The following is a 27,256-nucleotide window of genomic DNA, read 5'->3' as shown; positions in this document are numbered from 1 at the left end:
AGTTTTGTCTTCCTAAGTGCACAGTGTAATATTTAAAGTCAAAGCTAGCTCCGTACTTTTTAAAACCTTGTTTTTCTACTCTTCTTAGATTAACAACAGTCAGAAGTTACCTAAAATAGCCCATTAAAATGGGCAGGAAAACCAGAAACAAACTGCAAATTCACTCTTCACCACACAGCGCAAAAATCATGGTCACAGCTTCATATTTAATGTGGAATCACTTTAAGTATACAATATTTCAAAAGATCCAGAAACTGGTTAAGAGTTAAAAGCCAGTAGAACAAAAATACAGGAAATCCAAAATACATCTTTGACCTTTTTAATCCTAAATTTTAGGGTCACATGCCTGAATAGACAAGTTTTCTTTATGAGGAAAGAAACTTTGGTATGGAGTTGAACTAGCCACATGAATAGCACCGGTAGCTTTCAGAATAAATAGTAATGGCTCATGAGACACCATGGCAGCAAGATATCCTCTTAAAAAAACACTAAGAACAAGCACGTGCTTGGAGCTATATATCAAGGCTGGACAACAGAAATTAGTGTAATCTTTTTTTTTAAAGTAACTTTAAAGCATTTCTGCTTTCTATATTTCTGATGCTGAAATTAGTAAGAAATCTTTCCTAGAAGGAGAAAGCTTTCCTTTTATTTGCTAACCACTAATCACTCCCTTAAAAATTGCACTCTGATGCTTGAAGAACACTGTATTAATTTTTTTCTTTAAGTCTTTAGACTCCCTCTATTTTTCTAAAGTATTGTATTTTTACTCCATAGGCCCATGCTGTTAGCAGTAGGTGTTGCAAACAGAACATCCCCCTACTCCAAGAGTTACTTATTAAAAAGGTCAAAGATAAATTCGACCTCAAAAGGGAACACAAGTTTTTTTAATAAATGGTACCAGAAATAACAAATAACATTTGTAATGTGTGATACTCTCCTACAGCCATCGATAAAATAGTTACCGGAATGTTAGTCTATGTTAATCTGTGTTTTATGGATTTGCAACAAAGCATAACACACGTTGAACAGAATGAATGAAACTTCAGTTTCCAGTGTATAATGAATTTTAGTCATTTAATAAATTTTAGTTTTTATTTGTGTATTCCACTGTAGTGCTGTGACAACAAATCACACCTGTGTACCAAAGCATACATCAACAGTATGATGTAACTTTACTTACACCACTGCTATATTTAGCTTTTTGAAAGAGACATAAGCATACACTATGGCCACATCAAATAATTTTCTGGGTTTTTTCTTTGATAACCTTCACTTTTTCAGTAATACTTCATTTTTAAATTTGAATTATTGAAAAAATCACAGAAAGTTTATACAGGAATAGCTATAAGGAATAACCTCACAGGCACTGATATGACAAACATTTATTTTAAGGGCTGAGAGGCATTAATATCATATTGACAAAGTTGACTGAAAAGAATGACTAACTTTGTCTAAATGGGAAATGCCTGCTTTTGCTCGTATGTTAAGAAAACAAATTCAGAAAGTTATTTTTTGGCCTTGCTATGTCACAAAGTCAATCATACAAAGACCTACGCATTTAACCTAAGATGATAGTTTTAAAAGCCCTTCTATGAAAAATAAAAACATCATGCAAAACTCTGATCAATTATGCAGCTGCTTTAAAACTGTTGCAAGACCATACTGTATATATTAGCTTTTATACTGCTAATGCACAACTAACAGCAAACTTGATTAGATTAACACAAATTTGTCTTAATTACACCGTTATATCACACTAAGGAGACAAATGCCACAAGATTGGCAAAAACATTTAATTCTGAGCACTCAAATGGCAGGATAATTATGTGTTGTAACCCCTTCACATTTAGAAAAAAACATAATCCTGCAGTCTCACTTTACAAAAAAAAGTTCTGTAAAATATTAATTGGGAGGGGAACAGTTTATACTATCTAACACAAAGTAACTTATACAACTAGTGTCAAAGGCAAACAAAAAAACTTGTAAATAAAAAGTCAAAATACACATAGCAACAGAAGCACAAATGCTGCATTAAATACAGTCAAGATAAGACAACGCACTTGTTAATAAAAAAGAAAAAAACCAGAAAAGTTACCAAAGTTAGCAATACATTTAAAGAAAATGCAATGAGGGAAAACTATTTTTTCCTATGACAACAGAGTTTCCATTTGCAGTCTTTCCATCCATAATTTGTCTGGTACAGTACATCCATTAAAATATTCAGAATCTCACAGAAGAGCTAGGTTGTTCTCTTCCCAATCTAATTCCCGAGTTGGGTTTGGATGTTTTAAACAGACATTATTATGAATGAAGTAAAAGCAAGGCAACAAATGGACTTCTTATCACCTTTGATCTTAGCACTGATGACAAACATTTTTAAAAGTTATCATAATCTTTTTTGTCTTTTTTCCCCTCTGCTTCAAATCCATCAACCCCATCACTGTCCCTTCTCCTTTTACGATTATTATGGATGTTGAAGCGTTGATTCATCTGTGGTAACGGATCCATTCCTAAAACTTTGTGTATTTGACGGAATGCAAGGAGTCTCAGTGCAAACTAGAAAAAGGGTAGAAAGAAGACATTTCTGTTAGAAACAAATATCAATTTTGAGTACTTTGTCAAACAATTAATGAAGGACATTAGTGGTGTATGATATTATCCTTAACTCTCATTATCCCCTCTTCCTTCCCCAAACAAAGTCAACACAACAAAATGTGTATGTCACATTTGCTGCTTCTGTACAAAATACATCATCTTAGCTTAAAAATAATGCACATATGTTTTAGCTGCTGGACCTGCACTGCAGCAGCCAAGGCTTGTCACATGTCCCATTACACCTTAGCAATCTTTAGCAAAAGGATCAAGCGAAGAGGTAGGGGCAGTAACATCTTAAGCTGCAAGTATGAATGGTCACCACTGTAAGTGGATACAATAAATATTAAAAATTAAACTTACACAGACTTATAAATAAAATATTAAATGCCAATGTAATTTTAAATCTAATAACATACTGCTGTAGAGTGAGCATCTCTACAGATATATATAGATGGCAGTGCTTCAAACTTTTCAGGAAAATATGTTAATTTTAGTGCAAAAATGAACACTGTTACAATCCTCTGTTGTGACATTTTTATTGCCTAGCTTAAGACTGAGCATCTGAAAGACCAACCTATATTCTAAGAAAGGAAAATTCATGTCCACCATATAGCTTCATTTAAAAAAAAAAACAAAACCAAAAAACACCCCAAAAACCAGCCATCAAGTTTAGTTACTTCACACATATGTTACCTTACCTGTGCACTCGAAGTAATATCCTCTCGTTGCTGATCTGTCATTACAGCAAGTGTATCAAAAGGATCTTTTTCACAAGGGTCCAGAAGGCCAGGACCACCTACAATGGTTAGGCTAATTAGTAGCACATCTCTACCTTACTTCAACCAAGACTACAGATTTTACTTCAGTTAAGCATAAGTACACAGGCACTGATCGAATGCAACTTGCCTTTAAGGATGATTCCTGAAGATATACACTCAAAAACTCTTCTCAGTGCATCCCCAGGACTCTGTGGTCCAGTAGCACTGCTAATCGCTTTTTCCACAAGCAACTCCATAGCCTACATCAAAAATAAGAAAATACAGCCAATTTAGAAGACGGATTAAAACAGAAAAAAGCTGCTACTGTTGTTCAATACAGAACTTTTGTATCCAGAATTCTGAAGAACATTACACATCATAGAACACTTTCCAGTAAAATGGGAAAAAAAAAATCAGATCTTTTATAAAGATGAATAAAAAGAAAGCTGGTGCAAGATTAACACTGAGTACTGATACTGATATGCTGCTCATCACAAGTTGTTCAAAAGTTTTCTAGAAATGTATATAGTAGTAGCCTACATACGCAGGTAGACAATTTGTCCAGCCAGTTTTTGAGAGAGTATAAAACATGGTGAGCTACCTGAATCTGTCAGCCACATGAATATAAACAGCACACAGTGTATCTAATGAAATTAAGATGATGCTATAGAAAAATAATTTGTTTTCTACAAGAGTACAGAAACTTAAAGCATCAAAAATTTAATGATCTTTTAAGTGGCTACTAGTTCTTCAGTATAGCAAAACTGAAGTTCACAGCAAGTTTTCTCCTGGATATAGGTTAACACTAACTCTGATGTTGAACAAGTGTAAAAAAACCTTGATGATAAACAGGCTTTCTAAAATTTATACATTGTTTGATATTAATTAAAATGGTTTAAATGCTTAAATATTGTTTTTTTCTGTGAATATTTCCATTGTTTACTTTTACTAGACACTATTTTTCCCAGAAAAACCTATTTAAAAATATTTGCAAAGGCAAACAATAGCTTTCCTTAGTTTTTTTTTCAGCATTAAATGATGTTTCAATACTACCTCTTTGGCAAGTTTAATTCTCAAACAATGCCCCTCTCTTCTTTTTGGGTGTTTTTTTTGGGGGGTGTTGTATTTTGGTCCTCCCCCTCCTCAACGAGTTTACAGTTGTTCAAATGTTGCCTTTTATTTTTACTTTCCAGAAGTAAATGCCTATGCTGATGCATGAAAGTAACTATAGGCAGTATTGATTACAATCCTTCACTAAGGGTGCCCATTCCTTTCTATTTTAGCTCTATTTACCTGACAAATTTCAATTCCTGAGCACAGTATTTCCATACTCCCACTGTATTACTCAGGATTTAGCAACAGTAATTTAGTTGTTTTCAAGTATGAAGCAAATACAGCAGGAAAGAAAAAAAACACATAATGTTTTTGCATTTATTCAAGTCTAGTTCTTTTGGATCCTCATACAACACACTAAAGTCTACAACTTAATCCCAAGAAAATGTGAATTATGATGCCCTGGTGTTTATGTGCACAAAAGGCTGGATTTCAAGTTTGAAAAATCAACCTTGAATAACAGTTCCTTCTAACTTGTAGGAACTTGACAAAATTCTTCTAATTTATTTTTTATTTTTAGGTATATAAAGAGGGCGCTACTAATGTCCATATTTAGACTTCCTACTATCTTCTATTCTTACAACTACTTAGGTTCTTTTTGAAAAGCTCTGGCATCTCTTTGGTTTGTAACAGGCTTCTAGCATACAGGTTAGGAGAAGTTCTGTATCCGGAAAAATATATTTCTTAAAGCTACGAAATTCCATCTGTGACTGGCAGAAATTACATATATTTAAAATCACCATTTTCATTCTGTCATTGTTTTTATCAGTAAGACTTTGGCAACAGGCCAAAAGAACAGCTGACTACACAGACTTCAGTGTTGATCCATGTCACTGACAATGCATCAGGGACCAGGAGCAAATCAGGAATCACTTTTGGAGAGAACTGAGACATGGCGAGGCCTGACATGCTGCTTCATACCTCTCTTCCCTTCTGGATGTGCCTTAGAACAGATAATGTGAGAAATAAGAAACAGCATTCCTTGTTCTTCATCTATGTGCCTGCTGTGTGTTGCAATAATTTTAAGAATGCTTTTCTAAAAGTATGCCAGGGTTGATTCTTTGGCAACTCAGTATCATAGTGATACCAAGAGGGCACTTACATACTTCCTAGCTTCCTTTAAGCTATATTGGTACAGTGTATCTTTCATGAAATGCAGCACAGAAACTGGCACTATTTTTTACTTTAAATATTTAAAACCCAGAAATAACTGCTCCACATTTTTTCCAGAAGCAATAAATATTATCAGAAGTAATTTAATAAAATCGTCTGCAAGCTTAGTACAGTTGTAAAACATTTCTCATTGAAATAATGCCAGCTGTTCAAACTGCCTTGACAATGTTAGTACTCTTCCTGCCAAAACTGAAAAGGAAGCAGCACAGTGCAACAGGATTTGGTCTGTGAAACAAAACAGTCAGAGCTAAGTTTACTTCCACATGATACACGTTTCAGAGATTTTGTTTCAGACTAACTTTGTCCAGCCCACAGATTGAACATCTGTTAATATCTGGAGCACAAGTTGCACTCCTGGAGAGCATCACTTCAGACAGTTAATGAAAAAGGAATGCTCCAAGAACACGCGGCTGCAAGAATTAAGAGAGGTAACCCAGTACAACCTAGAGATCTAAGTGACGCTGATTAAAATGCTAATGGTGACACATCCACAGACTGAACTGAAGTACTGTGGTATTTCATCTTGCAGAAGGGACATACTAATGATCACAGGAATTACTGTGATTTGTTCTTTCAAGTAGCCTTTCTGTTATCACAGAACTATCTGGGCACAGCTGACATTTTAAATAAGTTTCAGTAAACTCCAAGCAATTCAGAATAGGTGGTTAGAAAAAATTAGATTCTTTTATACAAAGTAAAGGAAAAAATGCCAAAATCTAGAATAAGAATGCTACCCACAAAGAACACAAAAGAGCAAGAAAATTCCTTTTGGGAAAAAAAATAAATTCCATCTCCAAATGATAAAAACCTCAGAAATTAATTTTTTAGAAGGAATCTGGATTATTTGTTGGGGAAAAAACCTCCAACACCCCCCCCCCCCCCCAAAAAAAAAAACAACCCTACATTACTTCTTGAAAAAGTCTACATTTAAAAACTGTAGTAACACTTCCCTGTGCTTTACTTGCAGTACTATGTGTATTAAAAAGACTCACTCAAAAGAACATTACTCACCCAGCTTGGAAAATCAGACCAAGTTGGAACCCGCTGACAGAGGTCACGAAGAATACGTATGATAATCACACACGACTGCAGACCATTAGCTCTAGCCTTGAGAGCAATACAAAATCAAATTAATTAATCCCAGCACCTACAGCAAATAGGAGTTACTGAAAGACTAAAACACCACTGTTCAATGGAAGCTCAGATACAAGATTGAAACAAATCATTCTACAACTTTATTCCGTGAGCTGCCATTTACAGCAGTATTTTATACAGGGTTAGTAATTTAAGGTGGTAGAAGTCAAAGTGCACAGGTTATACAAGAATAACATTTCTTGATCCCCTGTACACTTTGACCTATGTTCACTTGTAACAATAAATACAGTATCTTTCTATATTAGAAATAAAAAGGATAAAGTAAAGATCTAAGAAATAGGTATAGAGACTGAAAGGTCAAGGGAATCTGTTTGGTTTCTTTATTGTGCCTTTGCCAGAATGCAAAGTCACTAAACCAAACAGTTGCTTCTCACCTTTCATTCCCTACACTTAATGCACTTAAAGAAACAGGAAAAAAAGTCTTAAATCTAAACACAAAGCTTTAAACACATATTCCATTATTTAAAGCAAAGTTACTCTGCAGCCTTATGGAATATATAACAAATATACAACATATAATCACCCCAAGCGAGTCAAGCTTTCAACATCGCCTTCTCAATGACCAGAAAAAAAAATCATGTCAAATGAGCAATAACTGCATAAAGCAGTTCCTCCATACTCAACCTTCTACATTTAAATTTAGGGACCAGAAAAATATTAAGTATTATTAGCATGAACAACGCTGAGTGTTTTCACACAGTTAAACATTTATATTGCAACTGAACTAATCTCTCATAAGGCTACAAGAAGAAAGTAAAATGATGTTCCGAACCTGGAACCACTTAGCGTGGCGTAGAGCAGCCAGAGCGTCAAGGCATTTTTGCCTGTCCAAGACGTCCGGTGGGTCTTTCACCATACCCGAGGTTACATCTAAAATGGATTGAATTGGCAAAATGCAGTGAGGAATGGGTGTTTGACCAGGTGAGCAAGACACTTCCTTAAAGTAGCTTCAATGTCACACATGCCATTTAAAGTTTAAACCCTTGAACAACAAATGTAAATGTTCAACAGAAGCCATTCAATTAGGATTAGGGCATCAACCCAGTATGAAGATCAAGAGCATATTATACTTTAGCTCTGAGGTTATTTTCAAATGCATTGCAGATTATGCAATGCGTAGTACTTCTTTATTTCACCTAACACTGGAAAAACACATATGCCCTAAAATTAAATACTGAAGGAAGGATGGTTGGACACAGTGCACCAGCACAGAGAACACAAGACAGAAGGAACACAAAAATCCACTTTAACCAAGTAGAAACATTCAAACTTCGTTTCTTGTAAATTGTAATGGTCACGTGTTATTTGGGACCTATTCTTAAAAGAAAAACTAACTATGACAATCTTAAAAGCTAGATGTTTTGTAATGATGTTATTTTTATCATACCCTAAACTTGAAATTATTTTGCTTTAAAAACCTGACTAAAGGAATGTGAAATGTTCTTCAATATTACAGAGTTTCATTACTTTGTAGTACTCTCTTACTCATATAAATACGAATATTATGAAAGGGAGGCCCTGCTTCACTAACCTGGTCTCCTTCTATGACAAGGTGACCCACTTAGTGGATGAGGGGAAGGCTGTGGATGTTGTCTACTTGGACTTCAGTAAGGCCTTTGGCACTGTCTCCCACAGCATTCTCCTGGAGAAGCTGGCTGCTCATGGCTTGGGTAAGTGCACTCTGCACTGGGTTAAAAACTGGCTGGATGGCTGAGCCCAGAGAGTGGTGGTGAATGGAATCAAATCCAGTTGGCGGCCGGTCACAAGTGGTGTTCCCCAGGGCTCAGTGTTGGGGCTGGTCCTGTTCAATATCTTTATCAATGAACTGGATGAGGGGATCAAGTGCACCCTCAGCAAGTTTGCAGGTGACACCAAGTTGGGTGGAAGTGTCAATCTGCTGGAGGGTAGGAAGGCCCTACAGAGGGACCTGGACAGGCTGGATTGATCGGCCGAGGCCAACTGTGTGAGGTTCAACAAGGCTGAGTGTCAGGTCCTGCACTTGGGTCACAACCCCATGCAATGCTACAGGCTGGGGGAGGAGTGGCTGGAGAGCTGCCTGGCAGAAAAGGACCTGGGGGTGCTGGTTGACAGCCACCTGAACATGAGCCAGCAGTGTGCTCAGGTGGCCAAGAGGGCCAATGGCATCCTGGCTTGTATCAGAAATAGTGGGGCCAGCAGGAACAGGGAGGTAATCATCCCCCTGTACTCAGCACTGGTGAGGCTGCACCTCGAGTCCTGTGTTCAGTTTTGGGCCCCTCACTCCAAGAAGGACATCGAGGTGCTGGAGCGTGTCCAGAGGAGGGCAACGAGGCTGGTGAAGGGTCTGGAGCACAAGTCTGGTGAGGAGCAGCTGAGGGAGCTGGGGTTGTTGAGCCTGGACAAGAGGAGGCTGAGGGGAGACCTTATTGCTCTCTACAACTACCTGAAAGGAGGCTGTAGCAAGGTGGGGGTCGGTCTCTTCTCCCTAGTAACGAGTGATAGGATGAGAGGAAATGGCCTCAAGCTGCGCCAGGGGAGGTTTAGGTTGGATATTAGGAAAAACTTCTTCACCAAAAGGGTAGTCAGGCATTGGACCAGGCTGCCCAGGGCAGTGGTTGAGTCCCCATCCCTGGAGGTATTTAAAAGACAGGTAGACGTGGTGCTCGAGGACATGGTTTAGTGGTGGACTTGGCAGTGCTAGGTTAATGGTTGGACTCGATGATCTTAAGGGTCTTTTCCAATCTTAATGATTCTGTAATATATGTGCTCCAATATCATTTGGGATGCAAGAAAGGATCTGAAAAGGGACTCCTTTACTTAAGATCTGGCAGGAAGAAGAAAAGCAAGGAATAGTTTAAAAAAATCAAAGCAGAATGTCTGAAAGATAAAGAAAATATAGTAGATCTTGTATATTTAAATGTTCAGAAAAGGATTTAAGTACCAAGCCGATTTCTTTGTTACCAAAAAAAGAGACGACAGGCCCTTTTGGAAGTGGTTTAATCAACAAAACTGGAACCACTGAACTATGTGAAATGGTATCCTCATGTAACTTAAAAATTGTACAGATATAATGCAGTGATCAGCTTTAGAAGTTCTTTGTTTTACTAATTATGAAAATGTCTAGTGACATTTTCACATCATGAAAATGTGACTAGTAACAAAGTATATTGGTAGCATAACTGGTGATTACACCAGATAAGATGAAACAAAAAGCCCTCACTCAATGGCACTCATTTCACAGGAGCTGGCTGCATGGAACAATAGTTAACTCCAGGAAGATATAAATTTAGGTAAGTTAGAGAATAAAATTTAAAAAACATATATATATAGAGAGACTCATTAAACATGCCTGCAAAGAGAAGCTTTTAGGGGTGCTGCAGAAAGACAGCTCTGAAACCACCTATTTTACACAAATGTAAAATAAATAGTAGGATACTTTACTATACAGAGAGCTAAAAAGCCATGAATTAACGTGGTGGTACAACTTTGCAATATAATAATTAAATTTAATCTGAACTACTACATTCAGATTTGAGCATTTTTAATAGGATGGTCCCATTGCTCTGCATAGAGCTAAAAGGGGGAGGATATTAAAATAAGAATGAAGCTGAGAAGAACAGAGGTATCTTCTCACACAGGTATTTAAACTTATGGACTGCATGTTAAAGTGGAAAGATGAAAAACTGCACTAACAAGGCATTTACAGAGCAAATGAAGACATTTAAAGTGGTATTTCCTTTAAAACAAAACAAAACAAACAAACAAAAAACCACCAAAGGTAAACCTATACAAGAGAGGTGCCAGGTAAGATAACTGATGAAATGAGTACAATCTGGATATAAGAAACAAGGAGTATATTTAGAGAAAACCCACAGCAGGAAAAAAGTGGCAAAGTAAGGTTGAGAAATTGAAAATAAAAATATGGGTTGTTGGGCCTAGTAGCCTAATCAATTATTCACATTCTTCTAAAACTAATATGTAAATAGGTGACACTGTGTAAAATTTTAGCACAATAATTCATTATATAATTGGAAACTCCAATTGCTTCTAGCTCTGAAAAACTTCGATTTGGAAAATAATGTTACTAAAAAGAATTACAGTTTAAGTGAATCTTACTCAGTGCTGGAAATGTCTATCTAAAATGTGTTACTAATAGATACCATATGAACACCCTTGAAACTCAGAAAGACTCTGAAAGTCTGAAGTTGCCAAGGCACCTATTGCACTAAGAGTACATTGACTGAAAAAATGTATCAAGGAAACTCTTGTAATATTTAATCTGTGGATTTTTGCATCTGTTTCACATTTCAGGATTAACCCCTTAAAGACTATTTAACTAAATTCAGATGCCTAATCTACCACCCTGTTAAGCTGAGACAAAAAAACTGAATTAATTTACAAAACACAAGCATGAATGCTTACCCTATATAACTTAACTTATTACTGGCCTAAATATAAGGGGTTAATCTTCAGTTAGACATGCTGTGTCCACACTACCTCTTCATTAAAAGTTAACAGGTATATCAATTTAGGTAAATTTTATTATGGGAAATACATTTTACCCAGTCAACTATTTCAAGACTAGTGTGAACACTGCTTAATTCTAGGAGAGACACAAAGACGAAAAGAAAAAAAAAACAAAACCACAAAGTAACAGTAGATGCTAGGACTATGCATCCAAACCCCCTCCTTTGTAAAGCATGGCAGGTGTGACACTGAGCTTTAGAAAACCTTGGTCAAAAATCCTTCCGATGTCTTGGCAGCAACCCCTGACAGGAATCAAGTCCCTCTGCTAGAAGGCTTTGGACCGGGGCTGTTAGCTAAGGATAAAAAAGACACACGCGCACACATATAGGCGTTTATAAGTATGTACACTTTGTTTGCTGAAGGAAAGATTCCACAGCAGGGGTTAGAGCACTTTGAATATATCAGATTTCGGTAAACTGTCAAACGCACAATACTGTAAGAAACAGTAGCTATGCGGTTAACAATTTTATTTCACTGTATTTTTTTTTAGCCTTTTATCATGTAATGGGATTATTAGACATCAAACATGATTCTACTCCACGTGCAAGTCTCAGTCTCATCTTTACTCAAACTGGTTCTTCCGGTAAAGCCTTCCTTATCACCTGAACTAGCTCCCCAAGCGGGCTAAAAAAACCGAAAACTTTAAACCATTGTAAGACACAGAGCATGAGAAGCTGCAGTAAGAAAAAACACAAAAACATACTGTTACTCTGCAGCAAATAAGCAGCAGTCTTCGTAATAAGGCCTTCCTTGCTGCAATAATTTGCAATTCAGTCTTCTATTTGCTCTAGTTTCAGAAGTGAACGTTTCTGCACATCCATTTTATACTGCTCAGTGTCTTGAAGAGAAATCTAACTTGATTTTGCTTGCCTAAAGGCAGTACTGCATTCAGCAGTGAATAAACTCACAATGATCATTTTAACTCAAGTGTGGGTCAGACAAAAATACAGATTTGTTTCCTTTAGGTGGCATAAATTAAGGGATTGATGGCAGTAATTTGAAATTTATTTTATTTTTAGTCCACATCATAAAATTTTAGGCCAGAAACCACTTAATTGAAATTGAGTATTGTGGCAGGAATCAATACTGCACTTTTGCACAGTACGTAGAGAAATAAACATGGTGTTTAAGGTTAACTTCATTTAATGGTTAATCTAATTTAATAATTAAATCTTTTAAGTTAAAGTATTCTTTATCAACTTAAAATAATATGTGAAGTCTGATTCAGCACAGACAAACCAAGAGCCATGTTACACTTAGATTGTCAAAAAACAAGTCAAATTGGTTGGGTGTGACAGTACATGTACAAAGCCTTTATAGCTAGGAATAATATGCACAGCTTAAAAATCATGTACAAAGCACTCTTAAAGACTCTTCAGAAGTCATCCAAACCAGAGAATGCATCTTGAAATTTTTCTTTCTGATTATGGAGGACGATTTTGTTAACACAGCTTGCTTACAATGCACTAGTCACAGCTACAGGACATTTACTAATGCAATATAAAAACCTCAAGTATTTCAGAGGACATGTAATGATGAGATGAAATAAAAAAACCTCTGTGGCTTATATAAATACGTATATACGCAAGCACATGTATACATACACACATACAATTTTTTTCAACCTGCATATGAGAAGTGTTAAGATAGCCTCCGATTTCCTATTTGTAGGTTCACTGTCAAACACCAGAACCCTGTTTGCCATGATCTCTTTCAACTATGAAAATACAGGATTAAAAGGAAACAAAAGTTAATTTTATCTGACCCGTAAACAAAAAGAACCAATGTACTGCAGACATTAATCATGCTTGTTGGCTTAAAAGCTTTTGGAGCTTTGAAAGTGTTACAGAACAGACCCTAAAGCAACACTGCTGGCACCAGAGAAACTGTGGACTTCAGAAATGTAAATTGATTTACAAGCTCCACCTTCTGCTTCAGCTCAACGACAAAGCCATTTCTTATTGTACTAGTCTGGGTTTGCCAGTTGGATAGAAGACTGATTGTAATACCAGGAGCGTAAATATACTCAAAAAGCACTCCAGACAAAAAAAGCAACCTCAGAGAGCTGGAAAAAATCGCATCGTCTTTTTAAGGTAGAAGCACTGTTACCATCAAAAGTATTACAAAAGTGCATTTTAAGTGGTGCGGCTATTTGGAATGTGTAAGTGATGGTAATACTGATCCAGTTGGAACCCAAAAACCTGTGATTTGATTTTCTAAAGCCATACAATCTTTCTCGTAGGGCAAGACTGCTCTAGAAAGCCAGTTTATAGCCACTTGTTATCAAATCCTTAGTTTTCCACATAATTTTAAAAGAGGGGAAAAAATAGTCAAGTTTGTACCTTTTCCAGAAAGCTGAGGTTGGATACAAAGTTAGAAATTTTAAAAATTAAATAAACATAAATATAAGCATTTATTTTAACCAACTGTTCTCTACCGAGACTGGTTGTTGAAAAACAAGGTTTCGATCAAATACGTGTGCCAGCATGTTGCCTTCCAGGACCTTAATGCCATCTTAAGCAGAACAGATAAACATAAAAAAACAGGTGAGAAAGAAGTAACATCTTTAACAACTTCCCAACCTCCATCCCTCATGTTCTCCTCCCGAATGACTGGAGATGTCAGGGTGATAGTAACTTGCATTTTGGGTTCCACACATGAATTTAAAATTATTGCTGCTTCTGGGATTGCACACTTGATATCGTATTTCTCAGGACTTATTACCTAAATATTGAGAAACAGAAATTTCCATTAGCATGTGGCCAATAAAAGTAAGGGGAAGAAAACGGATTTCAACATAGTCTTTTTAACAGAAAGACAGAAATGAAATATAATTATATGAAGCAGATACCTCAGTGTCTCCTGAAGAAACCACAGTATACACAATAAAGATAAATATATGGACTTGCATACTGTTTCCAAATCATTAATGAAAATACACAGCAGTCACCAAGAATGCAAAAGAGAAAAAAATACCCAGAAAGGAAATTCATATACAAGTAAATTACATAACAAGAATCTTGACAGTGTCTGAGATAAGTGCCACTTAAAATGTCAGCTGGATATATTTCTCATTGGAACATATGAGCCTGTAAAAAGCACAAAGATGCAGCAGTTGTTCTTCAAGCTCACGGTTACAGGATGGGTACTGCTAGGTACATTCCATACTTGTGTGTCACAACATGGTAAGAACAACAGGCAAGAAAAACACCAGGGAAAAAATGTCAGAGTAACTAAAAAGGTGGTTATTCCGAATTGCTTCTTGCAACTAGATTTAATAACTCTAAATACCCCCAAAAGGAAGCTGTAGGCACCTCTGTCACCTTCTTCCACAAACTAGAGGGAAAACTGACTTCTCCACAAAGCCAGACCAAGATGTGCAGTTTTTAAGTTTTCTTCTGTTCTGTTACTTCAAACAAGAGCAAACTCAAGATTATTTTCTCATTAATCTGATCCTGCTAAAGCTTCAACCATGCCACTGATTCTGCTGAGCACTTTACCAGACAGTATTGAAATACTAATGCTGTGACAAACACTCTATAACCATGGTGGACGGGCTTTGCTCAGCAGAGAGCAGAGACTTTATTCTACACTTTCATTTCTTGTGGAAATACAGCAAATGGTTTATATGAATTCTGCTGAATGGTCTAAGACTGTTTTTAAAAAAAAAAATCACACAAGACTTAGTTAACTAATTGTGGAACTACAAAGCACCGACACATACAAATCAGAAACAAGATGTAAGTACAAACAGACTGGCATTAATGGAGAACTTTCACCTCCAGGCAGCAAGCTCCCTGTAACACTGCACAAATTAGCTCTATTGCTGCTGGTAACTGGGTAACATTCTGTCTTCATTTCTATTTCCCAATTAAATGAAATCTGTTAAATGATGATTTGATACTACACCACTAGCGTAAACACCTAGACACTTGCACAGACACAATACATGGAAAGCAAAACATGCTGCATAGTCCCTGAATTCAGATGGAAACACTCTGAAAATGGAAAGAAAGTGAACCTGAGCTATGAAATTTGGCACAGTGAGCCCTGCAGACATTTGACTGGATGAGAGATTTTTACAGTATCTCTACAAAAATTCAAATCCAAAAATCTAGATTCTACTTACTGCAAGTTGCTTGGGAAGACTTTCAGCAATACGACTGAGTAACGTCTTTGAAGGCTTCTCAGCACATAACAAAACAAGATTGACGTTTCGGTCTCCACGGAGTAGCAAACCTTTAGCCAAAACGCCTACACGTAAAACTCCTTTCAAAGCTCTGTGAATTATAGTTAAAAGTTGCATTTAAAATAATACAAAAACCTTAAAACAAATCCTGAAGATAGAAACGTGAAATAAAATAGGAGTATTCCACATACTTTTGAGGTCATAGTGACATATACCATATCAAAGCCCAAAGACAAGAGAATCCCTGGAAGCACTGACAACAGTGCAAGAAAAAACTTCAGAAACAAATGATGAAATTCTTAAAAAGTAATTAAAAATAATACCTGTCTTTACTGCCATCTTTTTTGTCATCTCCCTCTTTGTTCTTGCTTTTTTCATGATCAGTCATGTTGTCAGAAACAAGTTTCAAAGCCCGCTCAGTAATAGAAACAATTTTTTGGACTGCTTGAAGTTCCTCCTCTGTTGGATATATAGCAGCATGTTTGGTCATCACATAGCGGTCATCAGAGGAGTCAGGGCGGCGTAGAGGCTAAATAGACAAAAAAGCATGTTTCTGAAATTTGGATACACTTTGAAGTTCACAAATGGTAAGTGACCAAAAACCAAACATGTGGCTAAACAACAGAATATTCAAATCTTAATATCGCTGAAATGTAACTCAACATGAACTGAAGTGTCCCTGACAACTTACACTGGTCACAGTCATTCATGTCTGAAAACATTAAATGTATCAAAATTAAACAAATGATGAAATGATGAAATCCTGGGATCGAAAGTATCTCCCCAACATAAATACCTATTGTCTTTCTGTCAACTGGGAAATACTTGCATAATAAATTGTCCATGACTGCCTCATGACAACCTCCCATGCAAACCATGGTCAGCTGTAAGACCACATCGTGTTGCTCAGTGCTTAATCCAGTTAGTTCATCCGCCAAAGATGGGGGCTGCACAACATCTGTGTGAAAAATATTATTTCCTGTATTCAGTCTGAACCTCTTTTGTCTCAGGTAAAGCTGGTTGTCTCTCGCCCTCTCATGACTGTAAAGAGCCTGGCTCCATTGTCTTTATAATGCACAGGTATTAGAAGGCTATTACATCCCACTGAAGCTCTCTCTTCTCCTGGTTGAACAAGCCCAGATCCCTCAGTCTCTCTTCACCAGGCATGCGTTCCAGACCCCTGACCATCCTGGTAGCCCCACACTGAACCTGCTACGGTTTATAGTATCTTTCTTGTACTGTAAAGCCCAAAACTGAATGCAGTATTGCAGTTTGGGTCTAATGAAAGCTGATCACTTCCCTTCATCTACTGATTATGCTCCTGTTAATATAATACAGGACGCTGTCGGCCTTCATTGCTGCCACGGCACACTGTTGACTCGTGTTCAGCTTGCTATCTGACAAGATCTCCAGATCCCTTTCAGCAGGGCTGCTACGCAGCCTGTCTCTCCCCAGCCTGTATCAGTGCGAGGGGCTATTCCTTCCCAAGTGCAGCATTAGGCATTTGTCCTTGCAGAATTCCATAAAGTTCCTGTTGGTCCATGCCTCCAGTCTGCTTAGGTCCCTCTGGATGGCAGCCCTGCCCTCAAAGGTATCAACTAACAAATAGGCTGGATCATTGGGCCGAGGCCAACTGCATGAGATTCAACAAGGCTAAGTGCTGAATCCTGCACTTGGGTCACAACAATCCCATGCAACGCTACAGGCTGGGGGAGGAGTGGCTGGAGAGCTGCCTGGCAGAAAAGGACCTGGGGGTGCTGGTTGACAGCCACCTGAACATGAGCCAGCAGTGTGCTCAGGTGGCCAAGAGGGCCAATGGCATCCTGGCTTGTATCAGAAATAGTGGGGCCAGCAGGACCAGGGAGGTGATCGTGCCCCTGTACTCGGCACTGGTGAGGCCGCACCTTGAGTCCTGTGTTCAGTTTTGGGCCCCTCACTCCAAGAAGGACATCGAGGTGCTGGAGCATGGCCAGAGAAGGGCAACGAAGTTGGTGAAGGGTCTGGAGCACAAGTCTGGTGAGGAGCAGCTGAGGGAGCTGGGGTTGTTGAGCCTGGACAAGAGGAGGCTGAGGGGAGACCTTATTGCTCTCTACAACTACCTGAAAGGAGGTTGTAGCAAGGTGAGGGTCGGTCTCTTCTCCCTAGTAACGAGTGATAGGACAAGAGGAAACGGCCTCAAGCTGCGCCAGGGGAGGTTTAGGTTGGATATTAGGAGAAACTTCTTCACCGAAAGGGTGGTCAAGCATTGGACCAGGCTGCCCAGGGAAGTGGTTGAGTCTTCATCCCTAGAGGTATTTAAAGAACGGATAGATGTGGTGCTCAAGGACATGGTTTAATGGTGGACTTGGCAGTGCTAGGTTAATGGTTGGACTCGATGATCTTAAGGGTCTTTTCCAACCTTAATTATTCTATGATTCTATGACCTATTCTCTCTACCCTAAACTGATTCAGTTTCACACCAGCTGCAAACCTGATGAGCGTGCGCTCACTCCATCACCTTTCAGATCATTGATAAGGTGCTAATGAGACAAATCCCAGGATAAACCCATGTGGTACTGCACTTGTTACTGACCTCCAGGTAGAGTACGACCCACCACTAACCATTATCCTCTGTGACTGACGATCCAAGCACTTTTTATCCATACATCTGCCCACAATTAGATAAACAACGCTGTATAATGCAATTAAATAAAATAGAAAGTAGTACACAAATCCAGAGTGACTTGTATTTCAGAAGAAACAGTATTTGTCTTCAAGGCATCCTTTTGTCATTTTGGTGGACTTAATTTGGAAGACAGGTCCACCTACACAGTTTCATTAGCATATAATTTCTTTATTAAGAAACAATGGAGACAACTGAAGTAGCACTGAATAATTTAGCTCTTAACTGTGCCTCCTGGTAAGTATGATTTATTTTTTTTCTCAAGTTAAGAAACTCACAGCTGGTCCTTGGGGCTGAGGAGGCATTCCTGGTCTAACTCCCAGCAGGCCCAGAGGTCCTGGAGGACCATGCGGATATCCTCCGTCTGGTATTCGGCGACGGTCATCCCAGTGATGCTGCTCTTCCTCCATTCTCCTCCAGTACATGTCCTCTTCATATCGCCTGAAGTGCATCAATCAAAGTGTTCTCTTTAAATAGCAGTTAATAGTTGCAACCATTCTAAATATATTCTTGTATGTCCTCACTAACTCATTTCTAGCAGTCATACAGAAATACCAGTGAACTCCAGAGGGTAACTAAAATGAATGGGCATTTTGAAAGTGGGTCTGAATTTATAGCAAAATAATTCTAATAAGGCTGCATACCCCTGAGAGACTGAACACTAACAAACAAAAACCTCAGAGGGATAATGACAATTTAAAACAAGGCAGCATAGAGTTCCCAAAACAAGTATTCAAAATAAGTAACTACAGAAGCAGAGTTAGTTTTAGATAATCTGACTGCAGCTTTGTCTCATTCATTGATAAAACAGAATGCATTACCTCATTTCCATCCTCCAGCGTTCTTCCTCTTCTCGCCTTCTCCAGTATTCTTCTTTCTGCATCTGTTTCCTCATCTTCTCTTCTTGAATTTTTCTTGCTCGAATACTGGGCTTTACTTCTACTTGTAAGTCTGGGTTTACTTTTTTCTAGTTCAGAAAAATAATAAATGAAATGTTGTTTTTCCTCTTGTCATCTCAAGGTTACAGAGTTCTTCTGACATGTTAACACACACTACCGGTCTATGATAAACTCAAGGGGAGTAAAATGCAGTTTTAGAACTGCATTGAATGAGTAGCTAAAGAAGGAAAATCTATGTCCAGTATTTTCAAGGAAAGAAATATCAATGTATTACAAATAGCATGAATTCCCTCTTCGCTTATATGAGAACAAAGCAATTTAAGATTAAAATGTTACATGAAATACTAAGTAATTTGCTGTTCATTCTGTAGCAGGATGACTACTCTATAGCCTGAAAGAAACATTTCATCTTAATTACAGTGTGCTTCCTGATCCCCTGTTCCTGAAGGGCCCCAAATACAGGGGCATAACCATGAGTTACTGAATGAAATTTTCCAGCAATTTTTTCTCCTCTTTCATCCCTTTCATGATTATGCAGGTCCACTGTATCTCCTGTGACCACAATAGATTCTTCCAACATAATCTTATGATAATCAAAATGCACACCATATGTCAGTATGAGTGCCTCTCCATTCATGACTAAAAAGTCTGCAACAATTGTTTCTCTAATGTCTCCACAAAGGGTTTATGTGGTTTATCCTGCTGAAAACATTGAGCACTACTATTTTACACTATTTGAAATTAATGGTAAACAACATAAAGAACCTAGTGTTGCTTGCATATGTTATACCATACTTTAACGTTGTAAATGTTGCCTGAAAGCAATGTTCAAAATGTTTAAAAAAACCCAAACAAAAATACAGTTTCACAGTCTGCATTACTTCTTTAAAGACTATACTCCCTAAGAAATATGCTTCTATACCTTTTTTTATATGCTGTTTCCTCAGAGTACCTACTTTTGTCTGGCCTTTAAATGTAAGAACACGTAAATAGTCAGCTGACATCTGGTGGATTTTCAGACAGAAGCATCAGCATTTCTACTAACCTTATACTGAAGTCTGTGCCGTCTCCCTTTTAAGTGCATCTCCTTGGCATTAGGATCATTAAAACTGCATTCACAAAGTTTACAGTGAAACCGGATCACCTTTCCTTCATCATTCCTTACCTGGAAAATAAAGTTAGAACACATTTGGGTATTTTTTTTAAAAACAAAGCTGATGTAAAAATTAATCTAATTCAGTGACATTGGATAATGTCTACCTGGCTCAAAACTTGCTAAAAAGTTCACACAATAACTGAAAGAATGCAAAATACAACTTTCAATTCTGACAAACACACCATTGTGCTTGGTAATTAACAAAGTTGTTCCATCCCAAACAGTACACAGCTTTAAATTCGAGCCTGAATATATTGAGTTGAATCATTACAAACTTGCAAATCATGAAAAATTTACATCACACTTCATCGACATACCTCATGCCACCACATGAAGAATGCCCCACTGAGCATAAAAGAAACATGCACAACACAAAATTATGAACATATGCACAAGCCTTTGCATGTCCAATGCCTTGTCATTCTTATCTTCAAGGAGGACCCAGGGAATTACAGGTCAGTCAGCCTCACCTCGATCCCTGGGAAGGTGATGGAGCAGCTAATCCTGGAAACCATTTCCAGGCGCATTAAGGGCAAGAAAATCATCAGGAGTAGTTGCCATGGCTTCACCAAGGGAAAGTGATGCTTGATCAACTTGATAAAGGAAGAGCAGTCAATATTGTCTGCCTGGACTTCAGTAAGGCCTTTGACACAGTCTCACCATAATATCCTCATACACAAGCTCTTGATGTATGAGCTGGATAGGCATACAGTGAGGTGGACTGAAAGCTGGCTGCATGGGCAGGCCCAGAGGGTGGTGATCAGTAGAATGAAACCTAGTTGGAGGCTAATAAGTAGCAGTGTACCCCAGAGGTCAATACCGGGTCCAGTCCTTTTTAACATCTTCATTAATGATCTGGATGATGGGGCAGAGCGTACCCTCAGCAAGTTTGCTCACAACACAAAACCGGGAGGAGTGGCTGACATGCCAGAGAGTTGTGCTGCCATCCAGAGGAACCTCAACAGGCTGGAGAAATGGGCTGACAGGAATCTCACGAAGTTCAGCAAGGGGAAGTGCAAAGTTCTGCACCCAGGGAGGAACAACCCCATGCACCAATACATGCTGAGGGCCACCCAGCTGGAAAGCAGCTTGGCAGAAAAGGACCTGGGGGTCCTGGTGGGCACCAAGTTGAACATGAGCCAGCAGTGTGCCCTTGCAGCAGAGGCGGCGAATGGCATCCTGGGCTGCATCAGACAAAGTATTGGCAGCAGGCTGAGGGAGGTGACCCTTCCCATCTAGCTCAGCACTGGTGAGGCCACACCTCGAGTGCTGTGGCCAGTTCAAGAGAGACACGGACATACTGGAGAGAGTCCAACAAAGGGCCGCAAAGATGGTGAAGGGATGGGAGCATCTCTCCTATGAGGACAGGCTGAGAGCTGGGACTGTCTAGCCTAGAGAAGAGAACGCCGAGGGGGGATCTTCTTAACGTATATAAATACGTAAAGGAAGGGTGCAAAGAGGACAGAGGCAGGCTTTTCTCAGTGGTGCCCAGTGCCAGGACCAGAGGCAATGAGCACAAACGGAAACACAGGAGGTTCCCTCTGAACACCAGGAAACACTTTTTTACTGTGAGGGTGACTGAGCCCTGGCACAGATTGCTCAGGGAAGTTGTGGAGTCTCCATCCCTGGAGATACTCCAAAGCTGTCTGGACATGGTCCTGGGTGACTGGCTGTAGGTGGCCCTGTTTGAGTGGGAGTGGATCCCCAGGCGACCTCCAGAGGTCCCTTCCAACTTCAGCTGTTCTGTGATTCTGTTTCATGTTGAACAAATTTTCACTAAAATAGTTAAAAAATAATACACATTTTCATATCAATACCTCCTCCACATAGTCATGGCCCACTGGCTGGACATCACTTTGCAAGGAAGCAAGAGTTGTGGGAGTCACTGGTTCAGCTGCTGTGTCTGGTTTTACTTCCTGTGTTTGTACTGTAGCAGCAGGAGTTGTTTTAACAGTTTCAGCTGATTTCATTTCTTCCAGTTTACTTCCTGTTGTCTGAAGCTTATTGCCACCTATAAATCAAAAAAGTTAAATCATTAACTTTCATAAAATGGGAGTGTGATCATGCATGATGTGCAAACTGAAGACTTTATTTGCAAATATCAATGTTCTGGCCAAAGCATTATCAGCCTTTTAAAATTAGTTAAAACTTAAACATATTTAAAATACAATTAAAGATTTTTTAAAATAAGTTTAACAACATTGAAGTTATTTAAACACTTGGCTTTTTATTTTAGCAAGAAAAAATTCTGCTTTATATAATTGTAATTTTCTTTTTTAATTTTCATGCTTTTTTCAAAAGAGAGAGGACTGAATGGGAACAACTCAGCAAATACATTTTAATAATCTCTTTTTGTCATCAGATAATCTTTTTTTTGGTAAATGGATCCAAAAAAGTACTTCAAACACTTATAATATTTGTACTAATAAAGGTAGTATACTCTCAGTGTTGCAACTGCATAGGTCTTTCCTTCAAGAGCAGGATATATTATTGTGGAACAGCTGCTTGCCATCTCTAAATGTTTGTTATATTCATTTCAAAAGTTTCCACTGTTAGATTTCCACTGTCACAAGGATGTTCCAGTTGCCCAGTTATCAACTGCCAACCTACTGCAGGTTGCCTTAACAGCCCAGGCTGTAAACTGAAATTAGGACCAAGCAGACTATAAACTGCAATACAGCTACTGCATAAGAAACCAAAGGTGGGAGGCTTCTCATGAAGGTGGGAGAAGCCTCCAAGAGAGGTCAGGTGGAGACAACTGGGCAGAAAATACTACAGATTTTGAAGCAAAACTTTAATTTACATTCTTATATTCACCTATCAGTAATTCTCTTAAACACAACAGAGTTACTCATGCATAAAGTTAACTAGATACATTTGTATTTGCTGCACTAAGTCTTAAAAAAATTATAGAATAGGTTAGGTTTCAAAATAAAGACTGACTTCTGTACTTGCCAACAAAGTTTATTTTCGGTGTAGATATTTTCTTTACAGCTATATTAGCAGCGGTTGAAGATGTTTTGTTGTTGGACGCAGTGTTAAGTGGTGTGTTTGCTGTGGGAGTAAGAATTTTCACTGCAGAAGATGCAACAGAGGAGTTCACAGTACTGCTGCTAGTTGCTATATTTGAAGCAGAGGCAGTTGGTTTGGATGCAGATGTGGATGTTGAGGAAGTAGCTTGGGTAACCACATTTGGTTCAGTTGAAGGAATGGGTTTGCCAAGTTTTGTGTGCAACTTTACTACCTATAAGAATAAAGAGAAATTCATAATATGATCTCCCTGGGATAACTAAAAAATTATGTAAACACAAACATCATGATAACTAAAAAAAAAAAAAAAAATCAATATAACTAAAATGTTAGCTATTGCTTCTTTACAAAAAGTAATCTTGGGTGGGAAAAAAAAAGATGGACATGTATAAGCTCTTGTCACCTGTAACAAGCAAATAGTTAATAGTTATTTCACATTGCTCATTTCCATTAGAAATTCAGACATTTACTCCAAAAGCTGCATAGATGAGAACAGAAAGCCAGTAAACTCACAAGCCAGTACAACTCAAGGAAACAGTGTGACTGTTTTGTTGCCTGGTTGCTTTTTACTCTCCCTCCAAAAAGTGCAGTACATTGAACTATTTGGTTCCAAATAATATTTGTAAATAAGTGTTATTTAATTCAGAATCAACAATACTGTCTCTTTTGATCACTACATTTTAAGAGTATTCATATTGAAAGAATTTCCAGGTTACCTAGCAGAACTGAGAAGATTCCTTAGACAAAGGGGTTTGTTTTCTTTTGTTTTGTTTTTTTAAAAAAAAGCACATCTGCAGAGACAGTTAAGGAGGATGTGAGATGCATATTTCAGAGCTCTTTAGTATCTCATAGAAAGTAAAGAAGTACATGCTTATTCTTAGAAGTAATAAGCAGAGGCCTTCCCACAACACGCTTGAGATAGAATAATACTTCATTTTGGTGACAGCTGACCATCACCTGAAAAAGCAATACCTGTAGTCTGTAAGAACAAAACAAGAAAAATCAAAACTAAACACTGGGTTTGAAAGTAGCAGTGAAAAAAAATACAAATCTGCGAGACATGCCTTTAATGCAAACACATGTACACAATCATGACACACACACAACTGTATAAACACACTTCTTAGGTTTTTGTTCTTATTTTTTTAAGTATGTTCCCCATCAGAATACAGACATATTAGTGTCACTAATACTATAAATTTAAGTTCAAGCAACTCTTCAAAATTACTTTTTTCCAGTAGAATGCACAAGATTCTTCAGTGTACCACAGAAATAAATAGAGTCCTTTGAGATTTCCTTTTTACACTGATAACAACCTAAATTAGCAGTCGTTAGTGACTATCTATGAGGAAGAGAAAGCTACATCCAAATATATAAGGATAATATATACTATACTCCATATACTCATGGAGTTATTGGTCACAACCCAAAGATTTAATGGCTCAACTTATTAATGAAAGAAAGAACACTAGGCAAGTCTATCTAAATTATAATTTTTGCTTTTGTACTAACAAAAAATGACACTGGGAAAATTGTTTTAAATTTGCTATAAGATTTATTTATTTTAATAGGAACAATGTCACTGATGCCACTTTCTACAGTGTTCTGAGATGCAAAGAGCTATAAAAGCTGAATATTAACACTGTATTTGTTACTGACATTAATTTTTCCAGAGCTATGAGGAAAATCTGTAATATCTAAACAAACATTCTACACTGCCACTGCATTTACTATTGCATGGCCAAATTTAAAACCCAGGTCACAGGGGTTCACAGTGCAGCCCACAGTCTTTATTCCAGAATGCCCACCTAACTGCACCCAAACAGTAGAGAAAATATGCTTACCGAAAGCCCTCCAAACATACTCATTATAAAGTCTGCTACAGGGCATTGTTCCTTGCTCCCATATGCCAATTTTCTTTGCAAGAAATACCAGTGATGCACTATAGTCCTGTCCCTTGGCACTGACTCAGCTTACAGTGTTTCAAAGTGCATGGAAAGCTTCACAGCACCATATAAATAAGACAAATGTCAAGAAAAGTATAGAGAGTCAAGGGGCAAAAGCATGCCACTGTATGCCCTCACTGATTCTTTTCCCCATCTTACTCTACACCTTCTTCCTATGATTTACATACTTTCCCCAACACATCATCATCTCACTGATGCCGTGACAATATTTTCCCCCCTTTCTCCCAACAAGGCCCTTCTAATAGTGAGCTTAAAGGTAAGTTTGACATAGAAAGCAGAACTAAACATCTTTAAACAAAATAATTCAAATTATATTGTTTCTGTATATTTTCTTCTCTCTAAGATGAGAAAAAATGACAGGAAGAAATATACGACTGACTTGCATAATAAGAACAAGAGAAAACTCTTACTTTCTGATGCTTGGCTCCACGGATATGGGCAGCATAAGCATCTGCCCCTGTACAAGACACATCACAAAGCTCACAGCGCAACTGATTCTGAGTTCCACGAGCAGAAGTGCTGCTGTTATTGGTGTTCTGGGAAGCTTTTAATGCAGCTTCTTTCTTTTTGTGTTTCTGGCCTTCTAAGTGTTCTTTGTAAGTCTGTTTAAATTAACAATATACACACAATAAGCGATCTTTGTACTGCTTGTTCACCATTCAAGTGAATACATGTAATATAGAACATAGCATAAAACACATGCTTTGTATAATAAATATTTCCTCCACTGAATATTTCTTCCATATGACATGCTCTAAGGCATTAGCAGGCCACTTCGAAGACCAAGAAATTTTCTTCTCCACCATCAGGATTCCATTTTTAGGTAATACAATATGGGCTTTTCTCATCTAACTTCTCACTTGCACAATCAAGTACTGGTCAACAGTATTACCATTAAAAACTTGGTATGATAAGAAAAGTGCAGTTTCCTGCATTGCATTCAATTATTCTTGATTTTGAATTTTCCTCAAACTGTAAGACCACAGTGATTAAGTGTATCCAGACAACTAAAAAAATCCATTCAAAAGAAGGTAGCGGATAAATAAAGCTGTGCTGAAAATGAAATGCTGAAGTTGATATTTGTTCCTATACCAACACTGGCAATCAAGAGAGCAGACAGGGTGGGAAATAATGACAAGTTTACCTAAAGAACAAGAACTGTTTAGCCAGACACACACATAAACACCCTGCATGAATTGGTATCTACTTTCTACACACTTGTACCCACTGCGAAACTAAATTGGGATGCTGGAATACAATGAAGAATAAATTTTCAGGCTTACCATTCACAAAATTTATAAAATTCCATGGTTTTGAAAAAAGTATTTTCTAAGAAGTTTGCTATGCTAAAAGAGCAAATCAAATTCAAAGTTTAGAATATTTCTGAAGTCCAAAGCACAGCTGAAGCTTCTCTGTACAAGCTAAGGGGATGTATATTTTTGTCTTCTCACAAAAACTCTTTCTATAATAGTGCACATTTTCATCTAATTATTCCTTTAGTAGAAGTACAGGATCAGATCTTTAAAAATCAACAAATATTCTTAAAGGGGTCAGTTTTTAGCTGAAGGAACGATGACTAAAGCATATAGCAGAATATTACATAATACAGGTACCTGTGGTCCAGCACAGCTGATCTTACAAACATCACAGTAGTGGATCTGGGGCGGTTTGGGAGGTTGTTTTGGTTTCAGTTGCTTATTTTGGAATGGTGCCTTTTTAGTAAAGGTGGTCCCTGTCCAAGCAGCTGTTGCAGCAGCAGCAGCAGCTGCTGCCGCTGCTTGTTTCTGTTGCTGCTGCTGCTGCTGGTAATAGGACGATGCAGCTGAATACACTGCAGCTTCATAGCCGGAATAAGAGGTACCTCAAGGATCAAAATAAAATAAATGTTACATCACTGTACATCATGTATCAATTACATAATACACTAATTCAAAACATGTTGCATAATAGAGTTGGGGGGGGGCAGGGCAAGATATGAATGATTTATTGAGGTTTTGTTAGGCAGTCTGAATTTTTCTTGATGTTTCACAGTACACAAATACACAGCTACCAA

At 37.9% G+C, this 27,256-nt stretch overlaps 1 protein-coding gene across 4 annotated transcripts in view; it reads right to left on the bottom strand.

Moving 5' to 3' along the window:
* Positions 1-1,055: 1,055 nt before the first annotated feature.
* The window catches only part of ZFR (zinc finger RNA binding protein), a 46,706-nt gene continuing 20,505 nt past the window's right edge, over positions 1,056-27,256 (bottom strand). The window contains exons 6-20 of one of the 4 annotated variants that reach the window (XM_087773232.1): positions 26,817-27,064; positions 25,614-25,805; positions 23,150-23,450; positions 22,024-22,217; positions 20,096-20,215; positions 18,973-19,118; positions 18,430-18,592; positions 15,813-16,018; positions 15,430-15,580; positions 13,883-14,024; positions 7,567-7,664; positions 6,651-6,746; positions 3,502-3,613; positions 3,294-3,391; positions 1,056-2,556 (exon numbers count right to left, since the gene is read on the bottom strand). In XM_087773232.1, coding sequence (XP_087629358.1) covers positions 2,377-2,556; positions 3,294-3,391; positions 3,502-3,613; positions 6,651-6,746; positions 7,567-7,664; positions 13,883-14,024; positions 15,430-15,580; positions 15,813-16,018; positions 18,430-18,592; positions 18,973-19,118; positions 20,096-20,215; positions 22,024-22,217; positions 23,150-23,450; positions 25,614-25,805; positions 26,817-27,064 — 2,447 coding nt within the window. In that variant the 3' untranslated portion in view covers positions 1,056-2,376. Of the gene's footprint in view, positions 2,557-3,293; positions 3,392-3,501; positions 3,614-6,650; positions 6,747-7,566; positions 7,665-8,341; positions 11,594-13,882; positions 14,025-15,429; positions 15,581-15,812; positions 16,019-18,429; positions 18,593-18,972; positions 19,119-20,095; positions 20,216-22,023; positions 22,218-23,149; positions 23,451-25,613; positions 25,806-26,816; positions 27,065-27,256 lie in introns of those variants that run through there. The other 3 variants (XM_087773233.1, XR_015707946.1, XM_087773234.1) reach the window with 3 other exon arrangements.

The sequence above is a fragment of the Nipponia nippon genome, unplaced genomic scaffold (assembly GCF_047370975.1).
Source record: "Nipponia nippon isolate SJK-2023a ecotype South Korea unplaced genomic scaffold, ASM4737097v1 scaffold_39, whole genome shotgun sequence".
Lineage (NCBI taxonomy): Eukaryota > Metazoa > Chordata > Aves > Pelecaniformes > Threskiornithidae > Nipponia > Nipponia nippon.
The sequence above is the reverse complement of the archived record's forward strand: the minus strand, read 5'-3'. Positions and strand labels throughout refer to the sequence as shown.